Raw genomic sequence first — 20,398 nt, 5'->3', positions numbered from 1 at the left:
TGTTATTATTATTATTTAAGTTGGTCTTTATGGAGAGGCACAGAATCCCATTTGCCAAAGTGCAGTAATAATGCACACAAAATGCCATCTCTAATCTACTTCTCTTCAGCCGGCAAAGAAACACAAGTACCCTTGAGGCTAACTTAGCATAAACCACAGTAGCAATTAATCTGGAAAAAATCTTGCAGTATAAATCTAAACATCTTCAAGAGACTAGATTAAACTAAACCACACTATTTTGTGGCTCAATATTGACACATTTACACTGTTGAACTATGCCGTAGTCGTTTTCTCTTTGATGCATCCTTATTACTATGTTGGTGGTAGTAGCCAACATAATGAGAGTGATGTTCCATGTAAAGGGTTGGTTAGTAGAGGAATTGCCTTCCAGTGTAGGTTTGTCCAAAGGACCAACTTGGTGGTGCAGCATTGTATGAGAGGACACTGCCACCATCACTTGTGGTGACCAAAAAGGAGAGACTCTGTCCATTAAGGTAGGAATTACTCTGCCAGTTTTGGCCCCAATTCCTTGACATGGCTTGCCATCTACTCCTTGAACCTTTGATGGCCACAGAATGCACATCACCAGCACCTCCAACATTAGTCACAAGGACTAAGTTGAAGTATGAATGACCATTGATGGTGAACCTGATTCCGCCCCTTCTTCTGCACCTTACCCTTCAATCAAAATCCATCAAGACAAAAATATCACCTTCAAGACCAATAGGTAGTAAAAGTAAGGATAAAACTTGGAGTATTTATACTCACCATCTTATCCAATCACACTCTGTCATATATAACAACTTCCTCAACTTTTGCATCAGTTATCTTACAAGTCATGTGAACTACCATTTTGTTGAATGCATTATGTAAACTTTTTCATAAAAATAAAGCCCAAACATAACTAGAATTCCTTGGACGTTTTAGGTGTTATCTGATCGAAAAATCCTGGTAGTTTATGAAGTGAAACTTTAACTGTGATTGCCCAATAGTACAAAAAAACATTCAAAAGAACTGCATTTAAGTCTCATCGTGAAAGTAGTTATGTTTGTACAAATTAGTTCACATGTTGCATAAATACTATGTACAAGAATCTTTAAAGGATAAAGGAAAATAGAGTGGTGAAGTTACCTTCTGTAAACCACAGGAACAATACCAGCTTTGTATTGAGCAATTTGCTGAAAAACAGGTTGAGAAAGATCAAAATGGTGATTGGGAGGATCACACCATCCACCAGGGGGGCAGAAATTAGTGGCAGTGACTACAATGGTGCCAGGGAGACACCACTGTGGATCATTTGCACATTTGATTTGGTAGCATGAGCCACAACTCAAGCCATTGTTGAACAAGGCAGTGCTAAGAGCTGCTGTGTCAGTTCCATACCCTTGGCTATACAGGTTTCCATAGCCACAAGCCCCACCTGCAATAGGATGATATAGATAACTATGCAAGCAAACTTGAAAAATCTAATGTACAATTTTGGCAAACACATACATTTCTTAGTCACATTTGTTCATACATGCTACAGGCAATACATTAACACATCCATACATACATTAATACATACCCATTGTCCCAGAAGCATCACTTCCACCATAGAATGTGGCATGTGCATTGTTCCAACCCCCATTGGTGGCATAACCATTAGCATAGGAGATCATGATGGAGAAACACCCCAGAAGGAAAAAACCAACATAAACCATTTTCCTGCATAAATGCAGCAGAATTTGATTCAGCAATGTGATATCCCTATAACAATAAATTGAAAGAAAGCATAAGGAGGACATGAGATAATAAATTACTTGGATGTGAACATTGAATGGAGTTGTTTGGGAAATGAGGGGGGGACTGGAGATGGAATAAATAGAGGTGAGTCAACATCAAACCCTGACACACTTTAGCTGTTGGGACCATGCAAGTGCTCAAAAACTGTGAGGGAGTAAGCAGCATTGGGACTCAACTCAGTTTTCTTCAAACTCTGTTTTTCAATGGAGATCAAACCATTTACCTCAAACCAAATCAGTCAATGGAATCCTTACCTGCTCAACTCAGGTACAAGAATCAGTATCAACCACAATTTTTTCAACAAGTATTCAATACAATTATCCCTTCAAAATTGATAACTTTATTTACATGTTTTACCAGATTATGATAACCATAAATTTATGAGAAGATGAATTTGATGATATTATAGATAAAGATGATGAAAAACATATATAAAACAACTAAAAAGTTGGTAAATGTAACTCTTATAAAAAAAATATACTTTAGTGGTAAAAAATCTCAAAATTATCAATCATTAATCATTATTGAATTGCTAAATTTTAAGAATCTTGAGCAATGCCTCATTTGATATGTTGGTACTAGAAGAGTTACTTCTTAAAACTCTTCTTTGCCATCATCATAGGACTTAGATTTCAAATATATGAAAATATTAATATTTATCTAATAATATATTATTAAATGAGTAAATAAGATCTTGTAATAAATAAAAAATTACAATAAAAAACACACAATTTATAATTTTTAATAAATTTTAAACAATAATAAGAATATATTAAATTAAAATTAAATCATCCAGTTATTATAATTCCATAGACAATTTGCATTCACATTTTGCTGAATCCCTTTGGTAGAAAGCACACTCAGACAGAATGGTTGGTGCAATTAGTGTTGATATCTATCCCATCATAGTCAAATCCAAACATGAATAAATAAATAAGTAAAATTCTTATAGTATCTATTCTTAATAATATAGTTTGGTGTTTTTTTTCCTATTTATAATTTATAAAATTAGAAATATCTCTTATTATTTTCGGTAAATTATTATTTAATGTTATATATATGTATATAATTTAGGTTTTAATTAACTCCAAAAACTATTTGGTGGAATAAGTATTGTCTCTATCCATCTTCACTATTGTACCCGTGAATTAATGTACTCTCTCTCATCATTGTTGCCTAATTTTTTTTATTTAAGATATAAAAAAAGTTAATAAACTGATAAAAACACAATGATTTTATAAAATTAATCTTATCATAATTTATTCATTTTATTTGTTTCTGTTAGTTAAAAACAAAAAATAATATTTCATTAGAAAATAAAACAACACTGTGTTTAGAATTATGTTTTTTCTTACATAAGATAATTTTACTAAAATCTCTAGTAAATTAAAAGAAAATTATTAAATAAAAATGATTTTAGAAAAAAAATATTTAGCTATTACACCTAAAATAAATATTATTTTTTAATTAAAAAAATTATTAATATCTAATTTAATTTTTATTATTAATAAATATTTTTTAAATTAGTATTTATATAACTACTAAGATTTTAAATAATAATTTTAAAATCTAGTTAATTAGATTATAATTTATAAAATATTTATCAACTAAAAAAAAACTAATTTAAATATTAATATTTTTTAGTTTCTAAAATATTATCTAATCTAGTTCATATAATAACTAATTATTATTTTTTTTAAATTTTATTTCTCCTTAGAATTTTTTTAATAATGATAATTATGAAAAAAAAATGTTATATAATTTAATTTAGTAGATTTTAAATCTAATTTAAAATTAATGAAATTTGTATATTATTATTAGTATATTATGAGTGACTTTATTATTCTAATTTATATGAGATTGCTCAATATAATTTACTTTTTAAGTAAAAGCATTTATAAATTTGTGTGACACAAATGGTAAGAAAATATAATTAATATATATTATATATTATGTAGAAAATTGGGTAGAAAGATATAGACATGAAAATGGTTTTGTCTCCATCTGTAGAATAGAATGAAGGAAGTTAACAACAGAGAAGTTCCTGCAAAGACATATATGTTTGGCTGGCACGCATGCAAAGCTGTTCCTTCATTAAATTCAAACATGTGCTATTTACTCACTTCACCCGACACAAAACCTACTTGTCACTATTATACTATGCTCATCACACTCACACCACATGCATCAAATTATCCACACATATTTCTTAACTACTAGTGTTTTAATTCACTTATTCTAAAGATATGCTTCTGTTCATTTGTGATATTTTTAGAGATGGTTAACATGTAATTCAAGCTTGACTTAAATTTGGTTTACTAGAACAATGTTTTTGTCAATTTTGTTAAGATTTGTTTTAATATTTAAAGGTCAAAATAATTTATTAAAATGTGATAAAATTATAATAGTTTTTCTTTCTTTTATTACATTTTCAGTGTTTGAGTTTAAAATATTTTTTTTTTAAGTTTAAGAGTGGAGTTTTGTATTAAGATAGGTTTTAAATGAATAAAGATGTGAGGGTTTATAAATAAAAGTTATGTGTTTTTTTTTTCACTTTAAAAAAAATCATTACAAGAAAAGTATTAGTTAGTTACACATAATAGGTCATGTAATTAATACAAATAAATCACTTAATTCACTCTAAATTAAAATAAAAATAAAAAATTAATAAAATTAAATATTTTGAAGTTAATATTTAATATCAATGATATATATATCTTACCTATACCACACAATATAATTGGACAACTTGCAAAATCTCTCGTTTGAACCATTTTTCCACTAGAAATTGAACTTGTGATTAACACTTTGATACCAATTGTTGGATTGAAGGTAAAGTTATAATTGATAGTCAATTTGTAACTCTTTCTACTTAAGAGGTGCAACAACAATAATTATGATTCGATTATGACCTGACTCATCCAATCTTTATTTTGAGATAATTGATGTTATCTACAACAACTTATACTGTCTTAATAATATAATAAATATTACTTTATGATAAAAAAAAGTTTAATACAATTATGTTTTAAAAGCATTATGTGACACTAATTAATTAAGCATCTTATATTAAGAAATTCTTTTAATTTTGTGATAAAAAAAAACAAATGTAACTTGTGTTTGTATGATCATGTTCATGAGTGTGACATGTATATATATTTGTTTGTGTTATATGTATCATGTGTATAAAATAATTTAAATTACATTACTCTTACGTTGTGTATGATGAATACTGTGATTGTATGGAAAACAAATAATATTATAGCTAGTAAAAGTGAAAGTACCAAAAACTAAAAAAAATGTATGTGCATATTTTTTTAGAATTTAATAGTTTGATATAATATATATATATATATATATATATATATATATATATTTATTAGTATATTAGTATATTTTAGTGTATGTGTATTAGTATATTTTAGTATATGTGTATTATAGTTTTTTCGGGATATTAAATGTTGAGAAAATAATTTTTCATTCATAAAATTTAAATTTAGAAAAAAAAACAAGTTTCTTGTTACTTAATGTATTTAAAATTTGAAAGAAGAATTAGGAAAGTACTGAAATTAAACTTATGAATAGGGATAAATAACTTAATCAAGTGCTAACTAAATAAGAGCATATATAGTGAAAAAAGTTATTCATAAATATTTTTTATAATTGAATAAAAATAAGTTTAAACTATTTCATATAAAATTATAGATTATTTTCCTAAACCATCATAACCGAAATGTTTATTAAAACATACTATTTTTTTTAAGATTTGAAATAAACTACTGAAAAAACTTATCCTAAACACTTGTATCATATATCCTAAACTCAATTTAAATGTAAATAATGATCAAACATTAGTAATCAGTGAAATACAGGTCTTAATTTAGGATTTATTCATAGAGAATCTTTTCATTAGTATAATAGACTACTGTCTAGTCTGTTATTAGAATTCTTTATGAATAAATGTGTATCGTTTTTTGTAATATATGGGTTTTGGTCTAATCTCTCCATGTTTTTGTATACTCTTTATTTTTTATTTTTTTTAATAATATTTTTTTTCATATGATGCAAATGATTGTTGTTACTTGAGGTGTCCGCATAGATGAGATGTCAAGTTGCATAATGATGCCATGAAAATTTTTATTTTAAAAAAAAATAATGATCAAACATACAATAGAGGATCAAATTATTTAAAAGCAATTCATTATTTTATTTTTTATTTTCTTATAATTTAATATTTAAAATTCACTACTAAAAAATTATTAAATACAAATTAATTTTAAAGATAAAAAATAATTAATTACTATATTAACTAAATTAAATAGTATTTTAAAAATAAAAAAATAATTGATAAACAATTTTTACATTATTATCTAATTAGTTATTAAAATTTTAATTATTAGTTAAAATATAAATAATTAATTATATACAAATTTAAAAAATATTTATTAATAATTAAAATTAATTTAGATACCATTAATTATTTTAAATTCTAAAATAATATTTAATTTATTCAATATAAATATTAATTATCTTTTATTTTTAAAATTATTTTTTATTATTTTTTAGTTTTTATAATTTTATTGTAGTAAGTAAGTTATTTTTTATTATTATTAAAAATAAGAAATTGGATGATGAAAGTGTCAAATAACTATTTTAAAATTACTTTCATATTAGTTTGATTCATCAGTTCACAAAATTTAATTAAACCAACAATTGTAGTATTAAAAAAAAATCTAATGCATTATATATATATATATATATATATATATGTTAATTTCGTCGGCAGGTGTTGAGAAGTCCTAAAACTTTGTGGGTTTGTAGGGTCAGCTCAGACAAATCAAAGTACTTTTTCACATGGGAAAGATAAGAACCTTTAGCTCTACCACCAAAACATCATTTTCCAACATTTTTTTTCTACATTTCTAACTTATAAAATAAACAAAGAAACTAGCAACTCAAATTTTGACTAATTTATTTATAAAAAAGAAAAATACAATCAAAATGATTTTTTAATAAATTAATATTAATGTTTGTACAACTAATTTGTAAAGTCTTTCATATAATTTCTTTCACTTTTAATTTATTAAAATTAATTTTTTTTAATTTATACATAAATTATTATTATTTTAATTTATGGAAAACTCATTTATTCAAATATAGCCTTATTAGAGCTAACATGCAAGTTAATACAATTACAAGTCATGTCAATTCATGTTTTACCTATCACATCAACATTATTAAGGAATTGAATTTGTGGGTCAGAATTGGGTAGGGGTTAGCATGATGGCTATGCTCCATTAATTCAATCTTCTCTATGGTTAAGGTTAAATAGGTTGCACTAACTTTTGAGATTAATTTTTTTTTTTTTACTTTTTTTAAATGACTCAGTGTTATATTTTTAATTGTCTAACTCAGTTTAATATCATCATTAATTATATACTTTTTTTAAAGATTGTGAAAATAATGAATTTAAAGTAAATTATAATAATATCTTACAAAATTAAGGGAGTCAAATTCATTCCATTAGTTATGATAGGTAAATTGTTAAAAGAAAACTAATTTTAAAAATAAAAAATAATTAATTATTATATTAACTAAATTAATATTATTTTATAAATTAAAAAATTATTGATATCTAAAATAATTAATATATTAATAAAATCTATAATTAATTTTTAAATTGGTATTTAATTAGCTACTTAATTTATAAATTATTAATTTTAATAATAATAAGAATTACTTTAAACATCAAGAATTTTTTAATCTCTTAAATAATTTTAATTTAGTTAATATAATAACTAATTATTTTTAACTAAAAGATTACTAAATAAAAAAAATTTTAGAGAAAAAAATAGTTACTATATTAATATATTAAGTGAATTATATATTAATTTAGAGACTAAAAAATTTATTCAAATTAATTTCTAAATTAATATATAATTAATTATAATTAAATTAGATTCTAAAATTAATATCCAATTTAGTCAATATAATAAATAATTATTTTTTGTCTTCAAAATTATTTTTTAAAAAATATTTTGTCTCTAAAATTAGTTTTTATTTAATAATTGTATATTTTTAAAAATTAAAATAAAGGTTTGTATAATATATGAAAATGTAAAAGTAATGTTTTAAAAAACATTAAGGGTTATTTTGTAGATTTGGAAAAAACAGTATTGAACAAAATTTTAAAAACAAAAGATACAATAGTAACTTATTCTAATTTGTTAACTTAATTTTAGTTAAATCGATCTTGTTTTTCATATTTCTATGGTTTGCTCAGACCAAATTCATATTCAAGTATATAAGCAAGTTAAACAATTTTAGTTAAATAGAAACAGAAACAAATTCGTTCCAACTCGTCTTCAACTCTAGAATTGGAAATAAAGTATTTTTTTATATAGTAAAAAAAACACATTATTATTATTACTATTAGTAGTGAGAACATGTGTCTCCACTCTTTTCTGTAAAATAGTAAAAAAATATGAAAAAATAAGAATTAAAAAGAAGAATTATTCACAAATGTTATAGATAATATTGCAATTCATTTGACGATATGATTTTGTGTTCATGGGCCAATTGTGAATGAAAAATTCCAAGGGATGGTAAGTTTGATTTCATATATTTTTTTTTTTTCTGTTTCCTAAAATATCTTAATTCATGGAAGTAGTTTTAGTGTCCGTGTTTGATCATTTGATTTCATGCAATTCATGTATTTTTCGGATGTTATTGACATAATTTTTTGTAATGTTTTATTTTTTACTTTTAGGGTTAGGGTTTATAACAATTTATACATTTTACTCCATCAATTTAGATTATATATCAACTTAGATAATACAACATGTTCTATATATACACAATGCGAAAATTCATCACTGGTCATTTTCAAATTTACTGATAAACTAAAATAACTATTCAGTATGATAAAATGTTCGTATGAAAATATAACATGAATTATCTGTCTTAGCATGAAGCAATATACTGAATTATTAACCAACCTATTACATGGAAATACAAAACAACAACTATGCTGATCAAAAAGCAATTTCTATTTTAGAACATGAAGCTTGTGAATTTCATAAATTTGATTCGCAAATTCTTTGACGTTTTCATAAGAACTACCACCTTCACTAAGAGCTCTTACTGCTAAATTCCTCCATTGAATGGCATTGGTCTTCATTTCTTCACATCCCTCCATTATTTTCTTTATACAATGCTTTAAAGTTTCTCGTTGCACAACCTTTTTCTCATCAACAAGAGCTCTAATTCCAGTTTTCCAAACGTCTGAAATAAGCTTTGCATTTGTTTGTTGGTCTGACCAATATGGTATTGCAACTGTTGGAACTCCTAAGCACAAAGTTTCTAATGTGGAATTCCAACCACAGTGTGTCACAAAACACCCAACAGCCTCATGAGCAAGAACTTTCAATTGGGAACACCATTTTACCACCAAACCCTTTTCTGTTTTCTTCTCAAAATCTTTAGGAAGTTTGGTTTCTTCAGAATCTCTCACCACCCACAAGAAATAACCGGAACACTCTCTCAAGCAGCATGCTATTTCTTCCATTTGGTCTTCACCAAAGGAAGCCATACTCCCAAATGATACATAAACAACAGACCCTTTTGGCTTATCATCTAACCATTCAATGCATTCTTCACTCTTGAATTGTGTCACCCCATATTCTTGGTCATCTTCATATTGTTTGTCTAAAAAGAATGATGGAATGTTTGGTCCTGTAGTCTTAAGTTTTGGCCAAACCTTCACAATCCAATCTGCTGCCTAAAAATGTAAGATTACATGCAAAATTGGAGAAAATAAAAATTACACATCTATTTATCTCAATATATAAATATATATATATATATATATAAATAAATATAAAATCATTAAAAAAACTAATTTTATAAACAAAAATTAATTTTAAAAACAAAAATAATTAGTCATTATATTAATTAAATTAGATATTAAAATAATTTTGCTGTACTTTTTAATCATTCAAAAATGACATACAGATTTATATTTGTATTTCATATTTCTAATCATGAGACAAGTTCTCAAGTAATATGGTTTCAGTGTAATAGAGCGGAGAGAGAGTGGGAGAAGTTTGAGGGTGATGGCAGAAGCTTCTTTCTTTTTCACTAATTTTCCAAATGATTTTCAAGAAAAAGATTTATGGAGAGTTTTTCAACATGTTGTAGACGTCTTCATTTCTAGAAAGTTAAACGCCAGGAAAAAACGTTTCGGTTTTGTCAAATTTCATGAAGTTAAGGATGAGTATGCTTTGGAAAAACAGCTTGTACATGGTACATGGAGTCCGACTTTACATCGAAAAGTCTGGAAACAGAAGAATCAACAGTGCTCTTATGCACAAGTAGTTACGGGTGGAAAAGCAGGTCGCGTTCAGAAGGAAGAAGATGTTTTTTTGCCACATGTTAGAGTTAATGCGGAGACGTCATTTTGGTTGGAGAGATGCTTCATTGGGAAAATGTTAAGGGCAGCGGATGTGCAAAAAATCAAAGAGAATTTTATTTTGGGAGGTTTTAACTCAGTAAGGGTGAGAATCTTAGGAGGAATGTTTGTGTTACTATCAAGTGAAGAAGAGGGACAAATTAAGAGGTTGATTGCAGACAACAAAGAATGTTTTGAAGGATTTTTTGAGTCAATTGTTCCATGGGATGACTCTTTTGCGGTCTCTGAGAAGATAGTTTGGTTCCGATGCAGGGGTATACCATTGGCTCTTTGGAGCAACCAATGTTTTGAACGCATTGGGGCTCTTTTAGGCAAGCTCGTAGAGGTTGATGAAAGAACAATTTCTAAGGAGGTGTTAGAATATGCAAGGTTGAGTATTAGAATCCCTTTGGGCATGGAGGTAAGTCAGGCGAAATCAATGAAGATAAATGATAGGTTATGTCAGGTTTTTTTCGAGGAAGAAATTTTCCCTGTTTCTTCACTTGGAATTCCATTCCACAAGTGGGGGGTGGCTTCAGAGGATGAATCGGAAGCACAATTCGACTCCAGCATAGGTGAAGTTTTATCAGAGTTTGAGTACTCAGATCATGATGGTAGACAAGGAGAGAAGAGAAGGGAGGAGACGACTGTTCAGTATCCGGCAGAAGAGGGAGAAAATTCAAAAGGCGGAACATGCATTGATGGAGGAATTATTTCTGTTGGAAAGAGTCACAATGATAGTATGTTGGAACCAAGGAAAGAGGGGATTATCAACTTGGAAAAAAGGGAGGCACAAAATAATATATTAGTAGAGAATAATAGTGGAACGGCTACAGTTGGGAATATTGTTGGGGGATGGGCAGATGACCTAATTTGCAGTGGGCCGGTTCAAGCCCAATTGAGTGCAGAAAGTTGGGTAGGGGAAACCCTAATTTCTGACCCAATTTCAGACCCAATTGTTGACGTGGCAATGCAACTAGGGTTTGGAATGGAAAGAGTGGAGAACATGGTGGAAGGCGGAGGCGGCGGCGGCAGAATCCTCGATGACTTTCGAGGGTGCGACGGAGAGGTAGGGAGAGAAGAAAGGGTGGAGACATCGACGGAGAAGCTAGCTGCAGTGGAGAAAGTCGTCGGCATCCCTTCTCAATCACAGTCGAAGGTGGGCGACGCGGGGAAGAAATTCACGGCGTCTGGAGCGCCGACCGACGTGGGAACGGTGATGGGTGGTGGTGAAGGAGCACGGGTCGCTCCAGAAACGCAGGCGACGGCGACGGCGTACACTGGTACTGGCTTTTGCGAGCCTGGAACGCCATGGTGCGTCGCGGGGGGTGGCGCCAGCGAGAGCTCAAAGCGGGGCGGTGATACGAAGGGAATCAGCGACGTGGAGGTGAACGGTGGTCGCGAGTTCGAAGAGGTTGGACAGCTTGATGAGGAAGAAGGTGAGTTGAGAAGGTTTGATCAAGGAAGCAAAGAGACCGTCGAGTGCGAGACCGAAGACGAGACAACAAAAGTTACAAAAGAGTTGAGCATGGAGGGGTCAGTACAGGGTGCAATGATTGCGGACGTCGAAGGAATCGTTGTGCGCGAGATAGACGACGAGACAACAAAAGTTACGGAAAAGATGAGTACGATGGGGCTAGTACAGGGCGCAATGGTCACGGATGTTGATGATAGAGTTGTGGTGGAAATTACACAAAAGAATAAGATGTGTGGGATGGAGTTAATTTCTGCTAGTTGTCCGGTAGGGAGGTTGTTGGACAATATCGGAGGAGGGGTAGGCGATATATCGATTCTAAGAGATGGAAAGTCACCGTTGGTTGAAAGATAATTTAAGTCAGTTTCGTTAAAGGGTTTAAGGTCAGAAATTTCTATCTCAGTTAGAGATGTTAGAAAATATAGAAAAATGTTGAGATTAAAAGATGAACAGGGTGAAATCAAGAGGGCGTGGAAATCTGGTAAGGAGATGGGTTTCACGTTGTTAAAAGAAGAAGAGGTAGTTTTAAATAGACTGAGTACCTTGGAGAGTCGGGACTACAGATGTTGTCAGATGGAGAATAATGTTTTAGATGATGAGTCTAATTAGTATGAATATAAGGGGGATTGGTGGAAGCACGAAAAGAACATACTTAAGAGACTTGATTAGAAAAGAGGAGGTTGGAATTGTATGCCTACAGGAGACAAAGTGCTCAGAGATTAGCAAGGAGCTATGTTATTATTTGTGGGGTTCAAACGAAATTGAATGGTTAGAGAATGGGGCAGTTAATAATGCAGGAGGAATTATTACTATGTGGAGAAGAAGCAGTTTTGATATGACGGGATTTTTTAATGGAAAAACTTATTCGGTTATTGAAGGAGTTTGGAAAGCAGGAGATGGGGTACAACTTACGATAGTGAATGTGTATAGCTCCGGTTCGTTGAAAGCACGAAATGAGGTATGGGAGGAGATTAGTGAGATCAGGAAGAGACAACAAAACAAGGTGTGGTGTGTTGTTGGGGACTTCAATTCAATTAGAAGGAAGGAGGAGAGAAAAAGCACAGTTTCAGTATCAGATTATAGTAGAGAAATCAAGGGGTTCAATGGTTTTATTGAAAGAACAGAATTGTTGGATATCCCGATGGTTGGAAGAAAGTTTACTTGGTACAAGCCGAATGGTACGATTAAGAGCAGAATTGACAGGATTCTTGTTTCAAGGGAATGGTTGGATGTATGGCCGAACAGTAAACATTTAGTCCTCAGTAGATCAGTTTCTGATCATTGTGCCATAGTGCTCCAAACAACATCGGTAGATTGGGGGCCGAAACCTTTCAGAAGTCTAGATGTGTGGCAAAGAGATGGAAGATTTTTAGATTTTGTTCGAAGCAAATGGCAGAATTATGAAGTGTTGGGAGGAGGGATGTTTGTACTAAAGGAGAAATTGAAGAAGTTAAAGCTTGATTTGAAGAAGTGGAATAGAGAGGTTTTTGGGAATGTCAATCAAGAAGGTATCTTATTACAAAAGAAAATTCAAGAGTTGGACTCAAGAGATGACGAAGGTTTTTTAGATGAGATTGGGCGGGAGGAGAGGAGACTTTAGTTGGCTGAACAAAGTCAGAACTTATTTAAACAAGAAGCGATTGTGCAACAGAAAGCAAGGAAAAATTGGTTGAAACAAGGTGACTTAAATACAAAGTTTTTCCATTCATCGGTGAAATGGAGGAGAATGAGAAACGGGATTAACGGGGTAGAAGTGAACGGTCAATGGTGTGAGGAGAAGGAGGTGGTAATGAATAAGGTCAGGGAGTTTTTCGAGGCTAGATTCGTTGGGGAGCCCGAGCCAGTGGTTAGGTTGGACAATGTTTAGTTCTCCTCGTTATCAAAAGGAGATAATGAGTCTCTAGTCGGAGTTATCTCTGAAGAAGAAGTTAAGAATGCTGTTTGGAGTTGTGATGGTTCGAAGAGCCCTGGTCCTGACGGTTTTAATTTCAGTTTCATTAAGTTTTGTTAGGATTGTCTTAAGGAAGATTTTATCTCAGCAGTAAATGATTTTATGGTCAATGGTAAGTGGCCTAGGGGTTCAAATGCTTTTTTCATCTGTTTGATTCCTAAGAATGATAATCTGCAACAGCTTAATGATTATAGACCGATTTCATTGGTAGGGTGTGTGTATAAAACAGTTTCGAAGATTTTGGCTATCAGGTTGAAAAAAGTGATCAGTAAAGTTATCGATGTTAGGCAATCTGCCTTTCTTCAAGGAAGGGGGTTATTGGATAGTATTCTGGTAGCCAATGAAACCTTAGAAGAGTTGAAAAGGAAGAAGAAAAGTTGTGTGTTTTTCAAGGTGGATTATGAGAAAGCATATGACTCCGTGAGGTGGGATTTTATATACTATATGCTAGGAAAGCTTGGTTTTTGTGAAAAGTGGATTTCCTGGATTAAAGCTTGCTTGGAATCAGCGTCGATGTCAATTCTCGTAAACGGGAGTCCTACTAAGGAGTTTATTCCGAAGAAAGGGCTGAGACAAGGTGATCCATTAGCTCCATTCTTGTTTCTTATTGCGGCCGAAGGGTTAGCTGGGGTATCTAGAACTGCAGTAGAGAAGGACTTGATTGAGAGCTTGGAGATTGGAAATAAGTCGATAAAAGTAAATATGCTTCAGTATGCTGATGACACTTTGTTCTTTTGTAAGGCAAAGAGCAAAAGTGTTTTTAATTTAAAGGTTATGTTGAACTGTTTTGAATTGGCATTTGGTCTTAAGGTGAATTTTTCCAAGAGTAGACTTGGTGGGATTGGGGTGGAGCAGACGGAGATTCTTCACTTTGCGAAAATTCTAAATTGTGAGGTAATGAGCATTCCTTTTAAATATTTGGGGATGCCTGTAGGGTGATGTCATAAGAGGGGTGAGTTCTGGGATGAGGTGGTTAACAGGGTAAAGAAAAGGTTAGGCAGGTGGAAAGGAAGATTTATCTCGATGGCGGGGAGGATTTGTTTAATTAAGTCAGTCTTGTCGTCAATACCACTGTTTTATCTTTCTCTTTTTAAGATTCCGTCTATTGTTTTAAAGAAGATTGTGAGTCTGCAGAGGAATTTTTTGTGGGGATGGGGGTCAGATGGAAGGAAGATTGCATGGGCGGCATGGGATAAGGTTTGTAAACCTAAGGAAGCAGGAGGGCTTGGTATTATAAATGTCAGACAGTTTAATTTGGCTCTGATGGGAAAATGGATATGACGCCTGAAAACAGAAGCAGGGGGGTTGTGGAAGGAGGTATTGGAATCTAAGTATGGAGGATGGAGAGGTTTGAAGGAGCAGCGAGATAATAAAAGTAAGGTCTCTTTGTGGTGGAGAGATTTAAGGAAGGTCTGGAGGTCTGAGGATTGGGGAGGGAAGTTTGAAGATCGTTTGAATTTGGAGGTCGGAAACGGGAGAGAGATTATGTTTTGGTCAGACAATTGGATTGTCTCAGAAGAATTGAATAGCACTTTTCCAAGGCTATATTCTTTATCTGTTAATAAGGAGGCAGTTTTATGTGATTGTGGATTGTGGGAAAACGGGACATGGAAGTGGAACTTAAGGTGGAGAAGGGGTCTGTTCGCTTGGGAAGAGGAGCAAGAAAGTCAACTTTTAGAGTTGATCTCTAATAAGACACTAGAGACAGAAACAGTGGATAGTTGGGTTTGGAAGGATAGCGATTCAACTGAGTTTTCAGTTAAGTCCGCTTATGGGTTTTTAAGGGGAGAAGGTAGTGAGGAAGACTTAAGAAGGTATAAATTTTTCTGGAAAATTAAGGCGCTCCCCTCAGCTCAAGTCACAGCTTGGAGAGTGATTGAAAACAAGGTTGCTTGTAGGGTTAATCTAGAGAGAAGAGGAATCGAGATCGAGAGTAATTTGTGTTGCTTGTGTAGGAGGTCAGAGGAGACAACAAATCATTTGTTTTGCGAATGCAGAGTTGCTTGGCTAATTTGGAATCTCTGTTATAACTGGTTAGGAATAAGATCAGTGGATTGTATGGATCCTGGGTCTCATTTTGAACATTTTAAGATTCTGGATGCACCTATTTCAGTTAATCTTATTATGGGAAACCTGTGGATTGCGTTGGTTAGTGAGATATGGAGGCACAGGAATAATTGTTTATTTAAAGGTGGAGTGGTTGATCACACTAAAATTTTCTCTCTAACACAGATTAAGGTTTGGTCATGGATCTCATCAAAGATACCGTCAGCTAATTTCTCATTCTTTGATTGGTGTCTTGAACCCTTGGTATGTATGTATTATGTTTAGTTTTTTTATGTAAAAGGTTGTTTCTTGGGTTTCTTTTATTATTGATTGAGATGGGAAAGAGAGTAGGAAGTCTTTTGGTTGATATGTAGATGGAAAGACTCTTTGAGAAAATCTGTTTTGTTGTATAAGGGTTGGACCACCCCTAAAGTGGTCTTATTTAATTTCATTGCTATTTGCTGATAAAAAAAAAATGGTTTCAGTGTAACTTGATAGAAAACACAAAAGGAAACATTTAAGTTAAACAGAATGTATATACATTGAAATTGCTTGGTTGTTACCTCCTTATCCAGCTCATAGAATGTGTTGCACAGGATCCAATCAGCTTTGTGAATACTGGGGAACTGAGAAACCACAAAATCAAGTAAACACAAATCTTGATCAAAGAAGAAAGAAGACATGTCCTGAAGATGAAGCTTAGGCAATGCAGGAAGAGAAATCTCATCCTGTGTGAGTGGAGATTGCAAGTTCCCCAAGTGAACATGATAGAATATGCTATTCACAGCCATGTTTTGAGTGAGATAAGCTGCTGCAGCTATCCCAAATCCCTTGGCCACATCCAGTGCCCAAGAGAAGAATGAATCATAGACAACACAATCAACATGCTCATCTTTTGATCTACCAAGTTTCTCAAGAAGCTCTGCAAAGGTGGGTGGCCCAACTTCCCAAAAACGTTTGATATAGAGTTTGTAGTCCCCAGCCTCTCTTGGCCCCCCTTTGTCAAAGCCATCAGAGATGGTTTCAAGGGCGATAGAAGGAGGCACAGTTTGGAGGTTACTGCAGAAGGAACGAGTTGTGACAAAAGTTATTCTGACCCCTTGGCGTTCCAATAGCTTGGAGAATTGAAGCAAGGGATTAATGTGACCTTGAGTTGGATATGACAACACCAAACAGTGTGCTCTCCTACCCATCTTTTTCTTCTCCATTTTTGCTGATGAATCTCAACTTGTTCTTGGTGACTGTTTGTGATGTTGAAGAGCTGAGGGGTTGATTTACTCCATGTAAAAGGACAATAAAAGGACTTTTTTATAACATGCAAGTTAATACAATTACAAATCACGTCAATTCATGTTTTACCTATCACATCAACATTATTAAGGAATTGAATTTGCGGTTCAGAATTGGATAGGGTTTAGCATGATGGCTATGCTCCATTAATTCAATCTTCTCTATGGTTAAGGTTAAATTGGTTGCACTAACTTTTGAGATTAATTTTTATTTAATTTTTTAAATGAGTCAGTGTTATATTTTTAATTGTCTAACTCACTTTAATATCAACATTAGTTATATACTTTTTAAAGATTGTGAAAATAATGAATTTAATGTAAATTATAATAATATCTTACAAAATTAAGGGAGTCAAACTCACTTGATTAATTATGATAGATAAATTGTTAATAATTAATTATTTTTTTATCTAAAATTAATTTTTATTTAATAATTTTCTTCTAGTATTTTGTTTTTAAAATTAATTTCTATTTAATGATCATGTATTTTTTTAAAATTAAAAAAAGGGTTAGTATAATATATGAAAATGTAAAAGTAATCACTAGCGCAGAAATGTTAATCAAATGCGGCTATTTTACATTTACAAATGCGGTTATAGAGCCGCATTTGATCAGCACGCAGTTGTAAATCAGAGAAATACAAATGCGGCTATAGAGCCGCATTTGTAAATGTGATTTACGAATGCGATTATTTGAAATAACCGCATTTGTATATTCTTTTGAATGAGCTCGCATTTGTATATTCTTCGGAATGAGCTGGGGTTTTAGGGGCACGTTGTTGGTGAAGAGTGGAAGGGGAGAGGAGGAAACACGGCAGCTGCGGTGAGTGCGGCGGCGGAAGCGGTGGCGGAGCGGCGAGAGCGAAATGCGACAGCGGCGGAAGCAATGGAAGAGTACACCTTCAAAATGCAGAGCGAAACTCATTAAAAACGAAAGCAATATGGAAAGCGAAAGCCATTGGAGTTCAATGCAGTTGTTAGGAGCAATGGAAACAAGAGAATAAGGGGCAATGCAGTTACGTACCTTCGAAAATGAAGAACTTCGCAACCAGAGAAAACAAAGAACAGTTGTGAGCGCAAACGAAGAATGAATGAAACTGTTGAGCGCCTAAAATTTTTAGGGTAAAAACCATTTACAGATGCGGTTATTTAAATAACCGCATTTGTAAATCAAGCGTTTTGATTTACAAATGCGGTTCTTCAAATAACCGCATTTGTAAATCAAAATAATTTCAAAAATGTCACCGCGTTTTTTACGAATGCGTTTAAGCGCTGAACCGCATTAAATAAGGAGCGTTCTTTTCTTATTTTTGTACTAGTGAATGTTTTAAAAAAAAATAAGGGTTTTTTTTGTAGATTTTAAAAAATAGTATTGAAGAAAATTTTAAAAATAAAAGATATAATAGTAACTTATTCTAATTTTTTTTAATTTAATTTTAGTTAAATCAATCTTGTTTTTCATATTTCTATGTTTTGCTCAGACCAAATTCATATTAAAGTATATAAGCAAGTTAACCATTTTAGTTCAATAGAAACAGAAACAAATTCGTCCCAACTTGTCTTCAACTCTACAATTGGGAATAAAGTATTTTATTTATATAGTAAAAAAAACACACTATTATTATTACTATTAGTAGTGAGAACATGTGTGTCCACTCTTTTTCTGTAAAATAGTAAAAAATTATGAAAAAAATAAGAATTAAAAAAGAAGAATTATTCACAAATGTTATAGATAATATAAGTGTGATCTGATTGCAATTCATTTGACGAGATGATTTTGTGTTCATAATGAAAAATTCCAAGGGATGGTAAGTTTTATTTCATATATTTTTTTGTTTCCTAAAATATCTTGATGAAGGGATGTTTACCAAAAAGGGTGAACAGATCTTTGGCTTAGATTACGTGGGGACTTGGTGTCTATGTTTGCACATATATGATGACCTACGTGTAACAGTTGTTAGTAGTTACATGAACAATTAATATCCAAGTAGTATATGATTAAAGAACCATATGACTCGTAAATTTTGTAACAAGAGAAAATTTCTTATTTATTTACAAATTTGTATTGAGGAGTGAATTTTAAGTATTTTTATAAAACTAATTTATAAGGTGAGATTTGTACCTACTTATAAATTCCCTCACGTCAAGACTATCAACTCATTAGTAAGACTATATATTATGAGTTCGATAATGACTCGATAGCGAATGACCTGGAAAGACTAACAAACACTTGTTAGGATAGACTTTAAATGACTTTGATACCATGTTGAAAAGTACACTTTAAGTCTAATTCAATATCATAAAATCAGCTTATAAAGTGAGATTTTCATTCACATATAAACTATGAAATGTCCTAATCTCTAATTAATGTGAAATCTCCAACAATTTGCGTGTATTATTTAAAAAATAAGGTTATATTACGAGTTTTTTTTAGTTCCCTGTAAATACTAATATCACTTATATATGGTATTATGATTATCATTGATAAAAAAAAACTTTTACATGAGAATTGAATATATTTGTTTCTTGTTAAATAAATAGTTCTGGGTGTCTATATGTGATATTATCTTTTATATATTAAAAAAGAATGAGTGATTAAACTAAATTGATTTTGATTTTTTTTTATGTAAAAGTTTTCTTCTTTTATGGTTTTTTGAAAGTCTTTTTAATTTGAAAAGACAAATGCAATTAGATTTGGAATGAAGATTGATATAAAATTGAAATGCAACACAATAAAATAAGAAGATAAAAGAAAGAAATTTTATAATGGTTCAAAATCCAATGATTTTATATTTAGTCACACCTATTCAACTCTAGAATAACTAATTCATTAACTTAACAAGTTTTTACAATGCACTCAACAATTAAAAACTCAAAACAACAAAAATAAACCCTTGAACACTCCTAAGAAGATATCAAACACGAGAAGATATCAATATTATCAAGTCTTGATCTCACAAGACGATGAAAAGTGTGAAAATAAGAAAAATACCAGAAGGAAGAATTGAATTGTTTTTTTTCAAGTTTAAAAACTTTTTGCAAGTATGGTCTGATTCATAGTACACAGTACACAAGTGATGAATTAGTTTATCAAAAAGTCATATTGTAACCCTTTCATATTGACTTTAACAAATAATATTTTAATCTTTAAAATAATATTTAAATTAATTAATATAGAAATTAATAATTTTTTATTTCTAAAATTAGTTTCTATTTAATAATAAATTATTTATTCGATAAAAGAAATATAAATTAACAACAAAGTCTTGTCCCTGATAAAATAATCGGAAGGGTTGAGTAATACGAGAAAATACATCAAAATATTATACTTTAGTCATTAGAAAGCTGAATTTGAAGTTACAGTAAATTCTATAAGATCTAACTATAATTATAAAACTTAGAATA

At 31.1% G+C, this 20,398-nt stretch overlaps 2 protein-coding genes across 2 annotated transcripts; both read right to left on the bottom strand.

The window, feature by feature from the left end:
* Window positions 1–132: 132 nt before the first annotated feature.
* Window positions 133–1,952, bottom strand: LOC137836920 (expansin-A10). Its single transcript, XM_068645716.2, has 4 exons — window positions 1,803–1,952; window positions 1,568–1,707; window positions 1,132–1,420; window positions 133–678 (listed from the first exon to the last, which is right to left on the bottom strand). The coding sequence occupies exons 1-4, from the start codon at window positions 1,814–1,816 to the stop codon at window positions 369–371; spliced, it is 753 nt and encodes a 250-aa protein (XP_068501817.1). The 5' UTR covers window positions 1,817–1,952; the 3' UTR covers window positions 133–368.
* Window positions 1,953–8,653: 6,701 nt separating this feature from the next.
* LOC137836919 (mogroside I-E synthase) lies at window positions 8,654–16,998 on the bottom strand. The gene is given in 3 exon segments (XM_068645715.2): window positions 8,654–8,855; window positions 8,858–9,565; window positions 16,269–16,998. Coding segments are annotated over 3 exon segments (1,389 nt in total). The 5' UTR covers window positions 16,914–16,998; the 3' UTR covers window positions 8,654–8,819.
* Window positions 16,999–20,398: the final 3,400 nt, after the last annotated feature.

The sequence above is a fragment of the Phaseolus vulgaris genome, chromosome 4 (genome assembly GCF_051622355.1).
Source record: "Phaseolus vulgaris cultivar YP4 chromosome 4, ASM5162235v1, whole genome shotgun sequence".
NCBI classification, from domain to species: domain Eukaryota; kingdom Viridiplantae; phylum Streptophyta; class Magnoliopsida; order Fabales; family Fabaceae; genus Phaseolus; species Phaseolus vulgaris.
Note: the sequence above shows the minus strand (reverse complement) of the source record. Positions and strands in the feature narration are given on the sequence as shown.